Source organism: Kryptolebias marmoratus, linkage group LG20 (assembly GCF_001649575.2).
Source record: "Kryptolebias marmoratus isolate JLee-2015 linkage group LG20, ASM164957v2, whole genome shotgun sequence".
Lineage (NCBI taxonomy): Eukaryota > Metazoa > Chordata > Actinopteri > Cyprinodontiformes > Rivulidae > Kryptolebias > Kryptolebias marmoratus.
In genome coordinates, this window is record NC_051449.1 from 9,133,510 (window position 1) to 9,148,673 (window position 15,164).

At 38.6% G+C, this 15,164-nt stretch overlaps 1 protein-coding gene across 6 annotated transcripts in view; it reads left to right on the plus strand.

The window, feature by feature from the left end:
• st18 (ST18 C2H2C-type zinc finger transcription factor) overlaps positions 1–15,164 on the plus strand; it is a 38,874-nt gene that overhangs the window by 15,634 nt on the left and 8,076 nt on the right. For 4 of the 6 annotated variants that reach the window (XM_017426084.3, XM_017426085.3, XM_017426088.3 and 1 more), the window contains exons 2-11: positions 2,375–2,490; positions 4,728–4,779; positions 5,588–5,618; positions 5,785–5,972; positions 9,619–10,329; positions 11,347–11,481; positions 12,318–12,408; positions 12,505–12,597; positions 13,079–13,287; positions 13,495–13,694. In XM_017426084.3, coding sequence (XP_017281573.2) covers positions 2,375–2,490; positions 4,728–4,779; positions 5,588–5,618; positions 5,785–5,972; positions 9,619–10,329; positions 11,347–11,481; positions 12,318–12,408; positions 12,505–12,597; positions 13,079–13,287; positions 13,495–13,694 — 1,826 coding nt within the window. The remainder of the gene's footprint in view (positions 1–2,374; positions 2,491–4,727; positions 4,780–5,587; positions 5,619–5,784; positions 5,973–9,618; positions 10,330–11,346; positions 11,482–12,317; positions 12,409–12,504; positions 12,598–13,078; positions 13,288–13,494; positions 13,695–15,164) is intronic. The other 2 variants (XM_017426090.3, XM_017426087.3) reach the window with 1 other exon arrangement.

The following is a 15,164-nucleotide window of genomic DNA, read 5'->3' on the forward strand; positions in this document are numbered from 1 at the left end:
ACATACACACACACACACAAAGCTGTTTATCTAAACACTCTGTGAACAGAAGTTGATTTCAGTGTCTGACCAAGGCTTAATTTACTTTCCATGAATCTATTTGCATCTCAATGAAAAATGGCAAAAGCAATCACAGAAAAGGTGTGAGGCACTTTCCAAGCAGGTACGTTCCTGCTAGCTCACCTCTTAGCTCGAGCTAAGCAGGCTGTATGTTTCGCCGCAACTTATCCTATAGTGTAAGTATGAATTGTGATCGGTTAAATATATCCTCATAGACTTTCATTACAAGGGAATATGAAAGTAAAAAGGTCCTCTCTCCCACCATTTGCTCTTTATTAAACATAAACAGAAAACACTTAGCATGTAAAATTAATGTGAAAATTATTCCCGGGGTAAACTATAAACACAAAAAGTTACCCCGCACATTTACCCTTTTTTTCCTCCTTCCCCTAGATCAGAGTGTAATTGCCAGTAATCAGGTCTGTTTGCTGCTGATAAAACCACTCTGAATGCGAGGAACCCTCTTTGTGTGATGACTCAATTATGCCAGAAGTGGCTCATCAAACCTGGCCCATCAGCTGCTTTAATAAATAAGGAGGAAAACTTGCTGCAGGCGCATTATAATTCCATTCATTCCATAATTAAATCCATTCCAGTTTTAACCCTTCGCTCAGTGTGCTTCTGGAAGAGGAAACAAAAACAAGGAGAGAAGAGGAGGAGGAGGAGCGGGTTGGGGGGGCTGAGTACACACCAGACAGTGACCTTGTGCAGAGCACCCATCCGTTCCCTATAATTCAAAATGATACTGTTGAAGAAAGGTTAAGAGAAAAAGGACTCGTGGAGAAAAGGATGGGAATCAGTTAATACGTGGCTCCTGGTTTTTATGTATGCATTGTTTCCACACACAGCCTTAGACAGTAATTATATTAAAAGAGTAATCTAATCATAACAGTTGGTTGGTTGGGAGTGCAGCTCTGACATTTTGAAATCTTATTTTGGTGTAATCTCATTTGCCTCCATCATATCGCCTGTACCTCCTATCTAAAGGAAATGTAAATAATGTAATTAATTTTCTGCTCTCCAGAATCTTACTTTGCTACTCTGGTGGTGCTTTATTGGTTTCAAGATGAGGTATCAGCACTGAGTTGTTTTTTTTTTTTTTATTATTGTTATTTTTTTTTTAAAACTCTATCACAATAATGTTTGTGTTAATTACATGAGAGCATCCCAAGTGGACGGATGAGCTAGGAAAGGGGGGGGGGGACACAAAGACTCAAGGTCAGTGATGAATATCCACAGCAGCTGCAGAGTATTAATAAGGCATTATATGAAAATAATAACAACAGCATCGCTCACAACAAAAATGCACGAGCGCAGTTCGAGTAATGTTGGGTGCTTTACGCGCGTTTGCTCCCCACAATCTCAGCTCGGATCCAGGATCTCTGATAATGGTGCGAGGCGATGGTTATTCATGACTGCTGGACTGGGAAGGTCTCTCTCTTTTCTGTCCCCAGTTGCAGCCCATTCTTTCTCCTCTGTGGTGGGAATGCTAGCAGATGGGGTTAGGGGGGAATGGGCTGGGCTCAAGGACAGTTAGCAGCCAGATTAACACGTAGAAAATCTCGTAGACCCTCAGCATCAGGCAGCTTCCTTTCCCCCCAGAGAAATCTGCCCCATTCGCAGGGAAACACTCCTCTGAGAAGCATTATTTATGCTGGGGCGTGTGTGTATACGTGTGTGTGTGTGTGTGTGTGTGTGTGTGTGTGTGTGTTGAGGGGGTATAAATATGATTCAGCAGATGACAAACCAGCCAGAATAGTAGTAGGCTAAGACTTTTTCATATGCAAATGAAGCTAAGTGAATAACCCCCTCCTCCTACCCCACTTCTTTTTTCCCCAATTTCTTTTCTTTTTTTCCTGGGGAAATGCTCTCTGAGCTATAATTAAGAAAACGTGTGCTTTCTCCCTCTCTCTCCCTCTCGCCCTCTCTCTTTCTCTCTCACTCACTCTCTCTCTATCTCTTTTTAAAGCTAACAGAAATAAACAATTCTATAATAAGATCTGCGATGTGAAGAGGCTTAATGTACTCATTGTGTTCATCCTTGTTTTCCCTCTTGGATATTTTGTATTAATTAGAAGCAAGCACTTGATCTCTGTCAAGCAATCAATTTGCATCCTATTCCTCCCTCCATGTGAGACATTAATATGCTCCTTCCATCTTTTTCTCATTGGATGTCAAACAAAGATAAAAACATATCAATTAAAAGCTTTAAAAACTTGGTTTGAACTCCTAAAGCCGACCCCCTAAATGTAATAAAAAAAGCTACAGTAACAAGTTAAAAGTGTGTTTGCTTGTGTTTTTTTTTCTGTTATAGATAATGAATTAAATGATCACTTCCTGAGAGATAACAAGCGTGAAAACATCAGCCGGGGTGAACAGAGTGGATCTGGCATCTTATCCTACAGACTGCTCAGAAAACTGCATTCGGAGGTAAATAATTTGTCGCAAAAAAGTGGCTTCGGTTTCAAGTCAAACATGAAAAGGAAAGTTTTGTTCGAGAGGAAGGAGACGCAAACAATTACGTAACTGTTTGGATTTCGAGGCATGCAAGTGAAAGAGAGTCAGCACTTCTTTGACCACAGTGATCACAAACTGACGCTGTTTTGTCTCCATGAAGAGCTGTGGGCGTCTGGCAGGAAAGAAACTCCTTGAAATTCTCTGAAACATAAAACAAACTTCAGTGAAATTCTTTTGTTTTTTTTATTTATTACAAAGCCTGCAAGTTTTATTACCCGAACCAGTGTCTAAACTATTGTTCAAAAACAATAAAGTAAGCCTAAGTGACTGTTTTCTAAAACGTTTAAAGTCAAGTTAAACATAGAAACGCACAAAGTCATAAAAAATCAAACGGGAGTGGATGAATGGAATGTAGCAAAATTAAATGTATGCAAGAAATTAGGCTTATATGCTTTGAATAAAGCTTTTTTGTAATTTAAATGTTTTTTTTTTACTAAAACAATCACTGTTTTCAGTGTTTAATATTGTTTTCAGTGGCCCTAACTGACGTCCTTATATCAGGAAAAAATATCCTAAATTTTCCATATGAGTTCAAGGAACCCACACATCGTTTAATATTTAAAACAAGCCGAGGAAACAATGTTAAGATAGAAATGGGTTTTTGTTGTGTGTACTATAGACACACACACCCACACCCACTGCTTTTTTTTCTGTTTCGTCATTTCGTAATCGATAAATACGTCTCAAAAATAAAGGCGAATGTGGAGCATGTCTAAACTATTTCTTAAATGTGTCTACAGTTTGCAGCTTACGTGTGTGAACTGTTCAAATAAGTCAATAAATAAATAAATAAACAAATAGTTTTAATAACCGAATGAAGACGTTGTTTAGGGAATGAGTTCTCAGTCTGATCCTGATTGTAATTATTATTATTTGTTCTGCTTTCATAAACACTTGGCATTAAATATTTGTCCGCGTCGATGCCTTACCGGGACATTTTCATCTTTAAACACAGCAAATATTTACCGAGGCCTTCCTCATTGTTGTACTAGATCAACACACACTGCACGATTTAACTCTAGGAAGGTTTCTTTTAAACTTCTTCTTTATTATTATTATTATTATTATTATTATTATTATTATTATTATTATTATTATTATTATTATTATTATTATTATTATTATTATTATTATTATATTGTTTTATTAACATCCAACCAAACATATTAGCTGGAACAAATTTAAATACTATAAAAATAAGCTTGTAATACTATATATTTAAGCATAAATAGAACTAAAGTTTGTCTAAAATGTCACATAAAGGCAGAAATAAACAGGTAATATTAAAAATTGGTGGTGATATTTTTTTTCATAAGAAGATCCGCTGAGCAGCTATTATTGCTCCCGTTATAATCTCAAGCTGCAGAATGTAATAGGAACGTTATGCATTCAGATCAACAAACATAAACAAAATGTTGAAGCGGTGTCTGTTTGGAAAAGTGTTATAAACTAATGAGGTACATTCATTTTTACAGAACGTAATCTATAGTGTTTTGGAGTTGTTTGTCTCAATAGGCTGTAGTAATCAAAAGTAATGAACCTATTATGAGCAGGACCTCTGAGGGCCCGGCGTGGCATTAAGAGTGTGGCACATAAAAGGTTTATTAAAGGAAATTAAGGTCCATCACTGCCACACCTGCTCCCCTATTATAAATGTATGACAGGTCAGTGCCTTCAATCACAACAGCAAACGAGAGAGAGGAGTCATGTTTCCCATTACCAGGGAAAAGTAACAGCATATCCTATGACTCACAGATTTCACTGGCCTGTGACCACTATACGCTGCTACCATCCTGGAATAATTATGTTTAATAGGTTTTATTTGGGACCCACAAGCAACCAGCCAGTGAGAGTGGATGGATTTTAGCAACTATTTTTGTCTAAACACACGCCATGAGTTACTGTCTCTCCTTAAATGTCATTATTTTGTATCATTATATTTTGTACACACATTTGAAACTTCTTTTTTTTTTTCCTGTTGCTGTTCTTTGTGTGTTTGAATAATACCAGTGTTTTAGAAGCTCTTTGTGATGTTCTGCACAAACACAGCCTTAAAATCTCCCAGACAAAAAAAAAAGCCTATTTTAAAAACGAAGAATATAATCTGTATTTCAGGTGCTTATCTGTACGTTTTTTGGTTTCGCTTACAGATGGATTCTGAAGGTGAGGAGCAAACCCTGAAAACATGCAACAGTAGCACGGGTGAGTGCGGATTTTACGGTATTAGTTGCTTTTGGACATGCATCAACACACTCGAACACACACATTCCACTTATCGTCACAGGTTAGGGGTATCAGTTCAACAATCCAACTTTATAACTGTCACTTTTATGTCTCATCTTCACAGTCTGAAGAGCACTGCACTGCTATTTCATTATTCAGAGGGGAATAACTTCATTAAATTGGAACACGCGCTCAAATTAGTTAAGGAGTGTGTGTATATATTGTGTGATTGAAAACCTCTAAACTGGATATGTGTCATTATGCAAGCGTTCAGGGGCCTCTGAGGCCTTCCTGCTCGAGATGGAGCTATTACCACATCTGGGTGAATTCATAAAAAGTGTTATTATTGGTCGTGCTTCATGGGAGTCGTGGTCGAACTTGTGAATGAGATTTACACAGGGGGCCCCCTCTGGGGAAATTGATTTACCCTTTTAGATCATGTTGTCAATGCTGTCCAAAGGATGAGCCACTTTTGCTTTTCCAGGAGAACGAGCAGACTGAATGAGAAGCTTTTTCAGATCAATAAAGAGTCCACTCCTACACCCGTCTGCCGATTATACTGATAAGGTGGCATTGTAAAAAATCAGTGGTGAAAGGCTGGTATTGGCCCGGGTCATATCATTCAAAACAAATATTTACAGGACATTGTAAAATTTCATTAGTAATAGTCCAAAAGTAGAGAGTGAAGCTTTGATGAAGAATACGCTGACAGATGCTGTGCCACTGTGGTGGAAATGTAAACAGGACTTTTGATCTTTTATTTCTTGGTCTTTATTTTTTCACTCAGGGCTGGCCGACTGCATCACTGAGACTCAGAGGTAAGATTTATCTATCAATTTTTAATCTTCATGCCCGACAGGAAGTATTCTCTTTCCATTTCGTCCATGAGACTTTTAACGCATCATGAATAACAAGTTTAGAATTTAGGATTTTTGAAATGAGCATCCCGAGACCTCCGTTGACCCCGCCTTTCTTTTTGACCAGCCCATATGGGACCGTTGCGAGGAAGAGGAGCGCCCAGGACGGGGTGCAGGGTGCCCCAGTCAATAAGAGAAAGTCCCTGCTGATGAAGCCCCGCCACTACAGCCCCAGCGAGGCATGTGAAGAGGAGAGCGAGGACCTGGCACCGCCACAGGACAAAGAAGAGCTGAGGAACATTGACACTCCAGCAGGTAAACAGATGTCCTGTTGTTTTGTCTGTTTTGATGAACAATTGACGCTGAATTTTAAAATCCCATCTGTTGCATTCATATTTCCCTCCCTCTGCCGTCAGCCAGCAGCCGCAGTCATTGTGCAGTGGAAGTGAAAGACTACACTGCTGGGCCCATCTTAGTTGTGTCTCACGTCCACAAATTGAAGTTTTGACAGCTGATCTGCCATGATATTTTTGGCGTGGCTTTACCCTCTTTTGACGAGGCCAGATTTCAGACACCCTCATCTGTCCTTTTTTTTAAACGCCAGAATAAGCCCATTGATTCCATACAATGAAAAACTGAATGGAGGCGTGCACCAGCTCACTTTGATTTCAATTATACTTCCTTTTGACATTTATATAAAATAATGAAGTTTCCAAAAACAAAAATCCAACGTTACCTTGTTTTTTTTGTATTTAATTATTTTACTGACAAAGATAGTTCACCAACATCAGTTTTAAATTGTTTATTTACACATGAAAAAAAAATGTTTTCTTTTTTTCTAGATTAGCTAAATTTTGTGCATTTTGGCAACAACGCTCGTGGTGTACATGTGCATTCTCGCCCACTATAATCTGCACTGATTTGGTATATTTTTAACGATGTAACTAAGCAACAAACGTAATTGTCCCTTTCAAAAGCTTTTGTTAGGCCCTCTAACACAGTCTAATACATAATTAGGCATAATGTCTTCAGCTCATTATAGTACACATGTGTGTAGTTAAATGGACCCGGAGAGTCGCTCACCAAATTGTGTGGATTTATTAGGAAAGGAATTTATTTGTTTCCCGGGTTCATGTTACGTTACAATCATTTAAGTATTTCACAGTGCATCATCAGGTTTTCCCTTTGCTATAATGGATTCCTGATACTTTTCATCACTCACTGACTGTTGTATATTTTTTCTTACGTGAAATTGTAATTAAGAGGAGTTGATTTAAAAAAAAACAAAAACAAAATCGGCTAGCACAAAAAAGAAGTCTGAAATCTGTCACAAAAAGAACGAGAATATTGATAACCATATTTGCAGCATATTTTGCTGTTATTGTCAGATTTGGGGTGGGGGGGGCTATTTTCTGTGGAAAAACAAAAAATTGGAAAAGCGGACTGGAAGCAGCAAGAATTTTTGCAGTGGGAAGCTGGTCATATCTGCATTTTAACAAAAAGGGAGAAAAATAAGCCTCTTGTTTTGTTGAGCCACGCTGCGTTCAGCTCCAGCCAACTGCAGCCCTGCTGCAGAGTGCTGGTAATGGCTATTCTGGAGTACAAACCGTTCACCTGTTCCAACACACAAACCACCGGAGGGATCCAAGTTTTTTTCCTCCACTGCTTTCCTTTTTTTCCACTGCACTTCTGTGTTTGTGTGCGTGTGTGTGTGTGTGTGTGTGTGTGTGTGTGTGTGTGTGTGTGTGTGTGTGTGTGTGTGTGTGTGTGTGTGTGTGTGTGTGTGTCTGACTGTATGCGGCTGTGTCAGGCCTGGGAGTCCATCTGGATGAAAAACAAAAAGCCTTGCTACTTGCCTGATAAATGTAAATATGTGTAACTGACTTTAATTTATCATTCAACAAGGTTTGCCTTTAGACACTTTTTTTTCCTTTTCTCTGCAGGGAATATTGGTTCTGTTTAAATCTGCTTGAGAGAGAAAAAAAAAGAAGCCAGACAAGCAAACCTACCTTATACTTAATGTGCAAAATCCAGTATTTTCCTAAATAGTTAGTTTTGTTTTATAAGCACAACATAATTCCTGCATTTTTAAAGCTCTTTTGGTCAGGATTAAGTTTTTTTCACTATTAAGTCGCAGCTTTCTGCTAATGCCCTATCTATATCGTCCTCTGCACCGTGTGAGCTGATTCTCACAGTCCATCTCTATCAATCTTCTCAATCTACTGAATCCGACTTTTGCTTTGGACTCTAATGTTGAGCTACTTAAGTGGATATAAAGACCTCCAGTCCAGCCGATTCAAAGTAACACCCCCCACTGTCCAAAGAGCTTTAATGCAGCATAAGTTTAAACGGTTCGAGGATCAAGAGAGATTTTGTTGAATCAATCCAGATGATAGCTTTCCATTATTAATCACTGACCATGACTTAGCGTGATCAGCCGTGTTAATAAAGTGTTGTTTCAGATGCATTTTGAGAGATAACCCTCTTTGTCACTTCAACAGATCAACATTAAGGCTTCCCAAAAATCTTTCTGAACACGTCACTGGGGTTTAGTTTAAAAGGTGGAGAGCTTGAGGTCAATGCAAATTAAATTACTGAGACTACTTAGCAATAGAAGCTTAATATAAAAATAAAATAAAAGTGGATGTAAAATTTAGGGGTAATAGAACCAAATGGATACAGTATTAAAGCTAAATATGTCACACAACGATTTAAAAATCTCTAAAACTAAAAGCTTATTATAGAACAAAAAATGGGACTTTCAGGTTAAAGTTCTTCTGTCTAATATGTTAAAACTCATTTATAAATACTGAACCTTCTTCATTTGCCTTTCAGGGATGTTTAATAATTTTACACTATAATATTTTATGAGTTCAACCACTTTTTTTTATAATATTCAGTTCAACCAAAACTTATTAAAACAGGAGACAAATAAATATTTCAAATTACTCAATGCATCCATGAATGCAGGCATTTTTGGATGATTTAGACAAAATACTATTTTCTAACAGAAAATAAATTCCACATATTTGACTATATTCTGCTTTTAATATTTCAGCATAAAAATCATAATGTTTTAATTTAGGTTTCTGTCAAATGAGCTGCTAATAACTTTATAATTTCTCTTACAGGTTTTATCAGTTTGATTGTACATCTTTTTAAGTCCACAGGGCCACCAGCTTAATTTAAAATTATTATTAATTTTAAAAAATAAATAATAATAGCAATTTTTATGTTATTTTGGGCCATGCTTACGAAATACATGTTTAAGTGAAATCACTGCTGGCTGCTGTGATTTTAATATTTTGTACTATATTCATGACTAGTTTCTCCCAAACCAGGTTTTGTCCCAGAAGCTGATTTTTTTCCTTTATCTCTATGTTTTCTGGAATCGTTCTTCCTTTTGTTTTTTGTTTGTTTTTTCTCACAATGATCCGTTTTTATGAGGTTTGTGAAATAACATGTCGCTGCTTGTTAGGTTGCACTTAAAAACACATATAACTAATACAAAAATATTGTTTTCTTTCCATGCACTGTAAATCCTTTCATAATCTTGTGCTAAATCTATATTGAGTTTTTGCTCCAAATGGAGACAACAACAAAGTGGAAAGCAATTGTGCTCCATATGTCTAGGTTTCATGTCGAACTAGCAGAAGGAACGTTGCCTAAAATATGTCTGAATGGCTTGAAAATCTTGCAACCTTATGACTGTCAATTATCATCTTGTTGCAGCATGTTTTTTATTTTTTTTAATTTTTTTTTACAAATCCTCATGGTTGTAAAAACATGTTTTTCTCAAGATAATATTCATAAGTAAGTAAGACAAAATCTAAAACCTTAAAAGGATTTGCAGATTACCAAGGATATACAGTTTTTAGCATGTATGTGACTGAAGGGTAAAAACACTTCATGGTATAGGACTTGAGCACATAAAATAATGAGTATTGTTTTGTTATTTTAGATGGAAACTTTAAAGCAGTCAATGGAGTGGGCAACAAAAACAGCAGCTCTGACGCTGCAGTAAAGTCCAGCAGTTTACTCGGATGGCCTGAAGTCTCGTCGGATGGATCTCCGCAGTGTGATCCAGACACCTCCGAACCTCTGATGGTGGAAGACGATGAAGAGATTCTTAATAATCAAGAAGAGGACCAAAGTCAAGACAGGATGAGTGGTGCATCAACACCGCAGAGCCCATATGGAGACACGAGGGAAGCCGAGTGGGAGCCTCTGTCTCTGTCTGCCAAGGACAATAGCTCAAACTGTAGTCCATCCAGAGCTTCTGAAGACCTTTCAGGCAGGAACAGCCACATGAAAGAGCTTGTTTCAGAATTAGGTAACCCGATAGGTAGAGGAAGTATTTTTCAAGGTGAAGCTTTAAGGTACAGGCTGCTCCCCACTGAGGAGGACAGCGAGGGGGAGGCGGAGGTTGAGCGGCTGCCTCGGCTCGACGGCTGGGCAATGGGCCTCCACGAGAGAGGCCTCGATATGAGTCGGGGGAGAGTGAACCTGAGCCTGCTGGAACAGGCCATCGCTCTGCAGACAGAGCAACGGCAGGTCCTGCACCATGCCTACAGAGAGATGGACCGGTTCCTCCTGGAGCAGATGACCAATGAGAGAAGGCACCAAAGGATGATGGACATGGACAACAGGCTCAACTACAATGGAGGGAAAGGTATAAATATCAAGGAGATATATTGAGATACTGTATGTTGATCTAAAACATATGCTTAAATGGACAGTAATTAATATCTTACTTATTGTAGATATCACAAGAAACTCAGTTTGGAGAAATAGAGTTTAATTCTGACCAGACTAACCAAGCAGGGCCAAGACCAAGGCTATGTAAATAACTGCAATGTGAAGTTGACGATGGTTAAAAGGTTTATAAGATGAAATCTTTGAGCTTGGAATTGTTTTAAGATGACAATCGGGTTCAAATTAAACTCCATTTCTCTGAAACTGAGCCCATTCAAACAACTATCTACAAGAGGTAAGATAATAATTGCTCTTGACTTTTTCACACAATTCCTGAACCGTCTCCTTCAGAATGGAAAAACAGAAGCCTCACACATGCCGTTCATCTAAATCTGACAGACCACATGTGATTTAGAAGATTGGGTGCTCCAAAAAACATTGAAAGAAATAAAAGAAGCATATGCAGGGGGCCGGGGGAATCAGAGGGTGGAAATCCTCTTAAGGACTAAAAACATTTTGGCAACAAGTGAAGTAATAAATAAACAGACGAAAATAAAGAAGAACAATTTTTATTATGGAATTGCTACTAGGAGTATTGGATTTTGATAGGAATCAACTGGATATTTAACCATGACCATAAGTCTTAAATCCTCCTAAAGTACCTCTCATGTTTCCCTCTGATTCTTCAAATGACTGCAGATAAATGTGTAATCCGAGATGTAATCTTTCGATGGATGGGCATTAAGAAGTGAATGCTCTGTGTTAAACTGCAGCCGTAACTAAAACGATGGCTTAATAGATGTATGTTGTTAGAAAAAAAGTGTCTGTCTTTGCATGGTTGTCCAATCTGCTGACCTATGAATGTTATATATTCAGGAAAGCACACAATAGCTCTAGGTTTATGTTTCATTTACTCCTCTATTTTCACATTTGAGACAGGAAAACAACATTTCTGCATTTTTACTCAATGTGAAGTCTGTTACTATGTCTACAGATTCTCCACGGACGGATAAAAAGGATATAAAGTGTCCAACTCCCGGCTGTGATGGCACCGGTCATGTGACGGGCCTGTACCCACATCACAGGAGTTTGTCTGGGTGTCCTCACAAAGTCCGAGTTCCCCCAGAGAGTAAGTCACTAAAACAAGTCTGTGTGCAGGAAAATGGGTGGTTTATGCTCACAAAACTGCTTGTTTTACCATTTTACAATCAGCCGCAGTAACTGAAATCCTCTTAACGCGAGAGCAAAGAAAAACAAGCCCGCTTATATAAATTCAGCTGAATTCAAAGATGTGCAAAAAAACTTTACACATAAACTTAAAGGATTTTCTTTTTTCCGCCCCTCGCAATGTGTAGAAATGTTTGAATATTGAATTTTTTTTTCTCCCAAACTGGCGATTGTTAAGTCATTTCAGTAAACTCAAACATTCGACATTAAACAGTAATGTTACAAAAGGAACAGAAAAAGTAATTAACTTTTTCAAAAACGCACATGCTCTTAGACTGGAGGCAGTATTTGCAAATCAAAGGGCTCGCAAGCGCAGAATTCAAAAAAATAAATAGACAACTCCAACAAACTAATTGGAGGATACGTACAGAAGGGAAGTTTCTAAGGATACAGAGCGGACCTTTAACAACGCATTTGGTTTGAAGAATATAATCAGCTGTCTTGTTTCGCTCCTTTTTGCACTAAGCTATTTACATTACAGTTTTCAACACAGTGAGCAAGCTGTTTTCCTTTTCTCTCCTCTCTGTCTCTGTAGGATCTTTTCTCTATAGGCTCTAAAGTAGCAGTTATGTAAATCATCATTTAAAGCATGGAAATCTATGCTTTACTTTTTAAATTCTTCTTACATATTTACAGCAGCGCAAATCATTTAGCTTAATTGTTTCTCAAATGTTGAATAGTTTCTTGAATGTTATTACATGGCTTATTTAAGCGTGCGCATGCTGTTTGTTCCTTCAGTTCTGGCCATGCATGAAAACGTCCTCAAGTGTCCTACACCTGGGTGCACAGGACGAGGCCATGTCAACAGCAACCGTAGCACCCACCGGAGGTACACCTACACGAATAAGCCATTAGAAAAGCTGCACCCTGTTTGCAGATGAGATACGGTATTAGGGCTAATGTGTTTAATTTCCTCCCCGACCAGTCTCTCTGGCTGCCCCATCGCCGCTGCAGTCAAAGTCTCCAAACCTCAAGATGAAAGCCTGAAATGCAGACAAACACCTGAGCGCTCACCAAGGTATGTCACCGGAGAAAGCTGGAGATGTTCGCCGCTCTCACGGCGGTCACGTGCAGACAAATATTTAAAGTTTAGCTCTGCTGAAAGGTGGTTCAGGCTGTTGTTACCGAGGAACGGGTGGAATATTTTCGTCCATCGATCCAAGCTGAACACACGGTCTAATTCGAGCCTTCCAAGCAGACATAAGCGATGGTTGCTGGTCCTGTGAGTTCCTCTCTATTAGAGATGATAAAAGAGCAGAACTCTTTGTTCCCTGTGGATATATCATGGGCAGGGTGCCCACTCCTTCTATATTAATTAGTCTGGCAATCTGACTGTGGATCCACAACACACATCCGATTCCAGACTGCATATGTACAAAAGCACTGGCATCCCTCAACGGTCAAACACAATGTCTACATTTTATGTGAACTTTTTTTTCCTCAGTTATTTTCTCACAATTCTTTTATGAAATATTTTTTTTTTATCTATTTAATTGTAGGACCATCAGCCTGATGAAGAAATTTGAAATGAACCAGCTGAACTACAGGTTCTCTCATCCAGTAGCAGCCTTGCAAAATAGCCTCGTGAAAGATGTGGATAAGTACAGCAGAATTCGCTTTGATTACGCCAGCTTTGATGCACAGGTCTTCGGTAAACAGCCACTGCTGGGGACCAACCCGGACCAGGAAATGGCCCAGTACCCTGACTGTAAGCTTATACAAAGAACCCCTCACTTCTATTGCACCGAAAATTATACTTCACAATTTTCCTTCATCTTTTTAAATCCATGTTTGTTTCTCAAGCAACCAAAAAAAAAAAAAAACACAGAAAACTTGTTTTCTCACCACTTTGCTGTTTGGGTTTAACACCTGGTGTCCCACTAACTAAATGCTCTGCTAATTGTTTGTCTTTTAGCACCTCAGCAGTATCCTGGCGTTCCTGGAGCTCCAGGTGGCCGCCTGCCCATCTCCGGTCAACACAGCCCGCCGAGTCAATTCAAGAAAGAAGATGGTCTCCAGGCCGCAGCCGCGACAGCCGCCATCCTTAACCTCTCCACCCGCTACCGGAAAAACATGGAGACCATCAGCGGCCAGCCCTTGGCATCCTCCACAAAGGTAATCAAATTAGACCACTTGGAAAGGTATTTAATGTGGTCATTTTAAAGGAACTCTGATTTGTGTATAAAAAGAGAAGGCAACAAAAGACGGGATTTGGCAACTCAAGCTCGGCACTTTGGAGACAGGAAAAACAAGGAAAGTCTCCACCCCGTACAGCTTTAATGTACACAAATGGAAATTTGTGTGATCACATCAAAAGAAGAAATAAACTCAGCCTGCTTTTCAAATTAAAACAGCTGGTCCTTTTTTTTCTTGCTTTCTTTTTTCTTTTTTTTTTTTTTGGTAAAACATGTGGCACTGTAATTTGTTTCGACATCAGCTGGCATGTAAAAACCTTGAACTGTTGTCTGAAAACGCATCTTGCCCACTGCAGATGGCAGAGGATATTTTGCTTAGTTGTCTGATCCAGCATAGGCTGTGTGTCTACAGCAGCTCGTCTTTAAAGAGCATCCTCGCGGATTAAGCCAATTAGCTGAAGGAGTTAACATATCAAAAGTTTAATTCACGCAAAATCCAAACTCTTTATGGAAACGTGCGCAGATCAGGAACGTCTTCTGCTGTCGTTGGAGCTCTGACGTGGCATTGTAATCAACTTTTTTCCCAACTCGCTTCATGATTAATATTGATCACATTCTGTGGGTTACATACACTGTACTGTAGATGATTCAAGGTTTCCACACCTACACAGCACAGATCCTTGTCTCCCAGCTTGTTGAGCTGAGAATGTGGCCCTGTACCAGGTACCAGCCCACTGAATGAATAAAACAGTGTTAGCAAGTTAATCATCTGTTCTCGTTTGCAGCTTAGTTGTCTTGGATAGACACACAAAATGAAGAACAGCTTTGGTGTCTGAAAAAGAGGGGCCATATTTAGAGTGTTATGTTTCATTGGATGCTTTACCTTACATGCATATTCAAGTACATTACACTTTGTCATCATACATTTAAAAACTAAACAAAGTTGGACTTTAAAGCTTGAAAAAGAGACACCTTTCTAATTAATCAGTAATACAAAGAACTTCATTCAGAGGTTTTATTCTATAATGATGCTGACATTAAATCGTAATAAATTAAAAAAAAGAAACTTCATGCTATTTCCATTAGTTACAGCGTCATCAAATCACTGGATGATTAAACTGGACAGTCACATTCACTGTTCAGAGGAATTATCCTTTTAATTAGCCGAAAGACCATCATTTGTTGCAAAAATAATAATAGAAATAAGATGTAACCCACAACGATTGATAGGGTTTAATGGAACATATGCATCGAGTAATTGGTTTGATTTATGAGGAAAGGATTTCAGCATTTAATGAGGTACAACTTTTAATACCCTAAAACAGCCATAAGTCATCGTGCTGCTGCGTTTCAGCACAAAAACGACAAACACATCTGTCAGCAGGGGAACTTATGCCACATTAGGCTTTTTAATTTTTGCTATAATAATAATGATGACCTAAAACCAAGC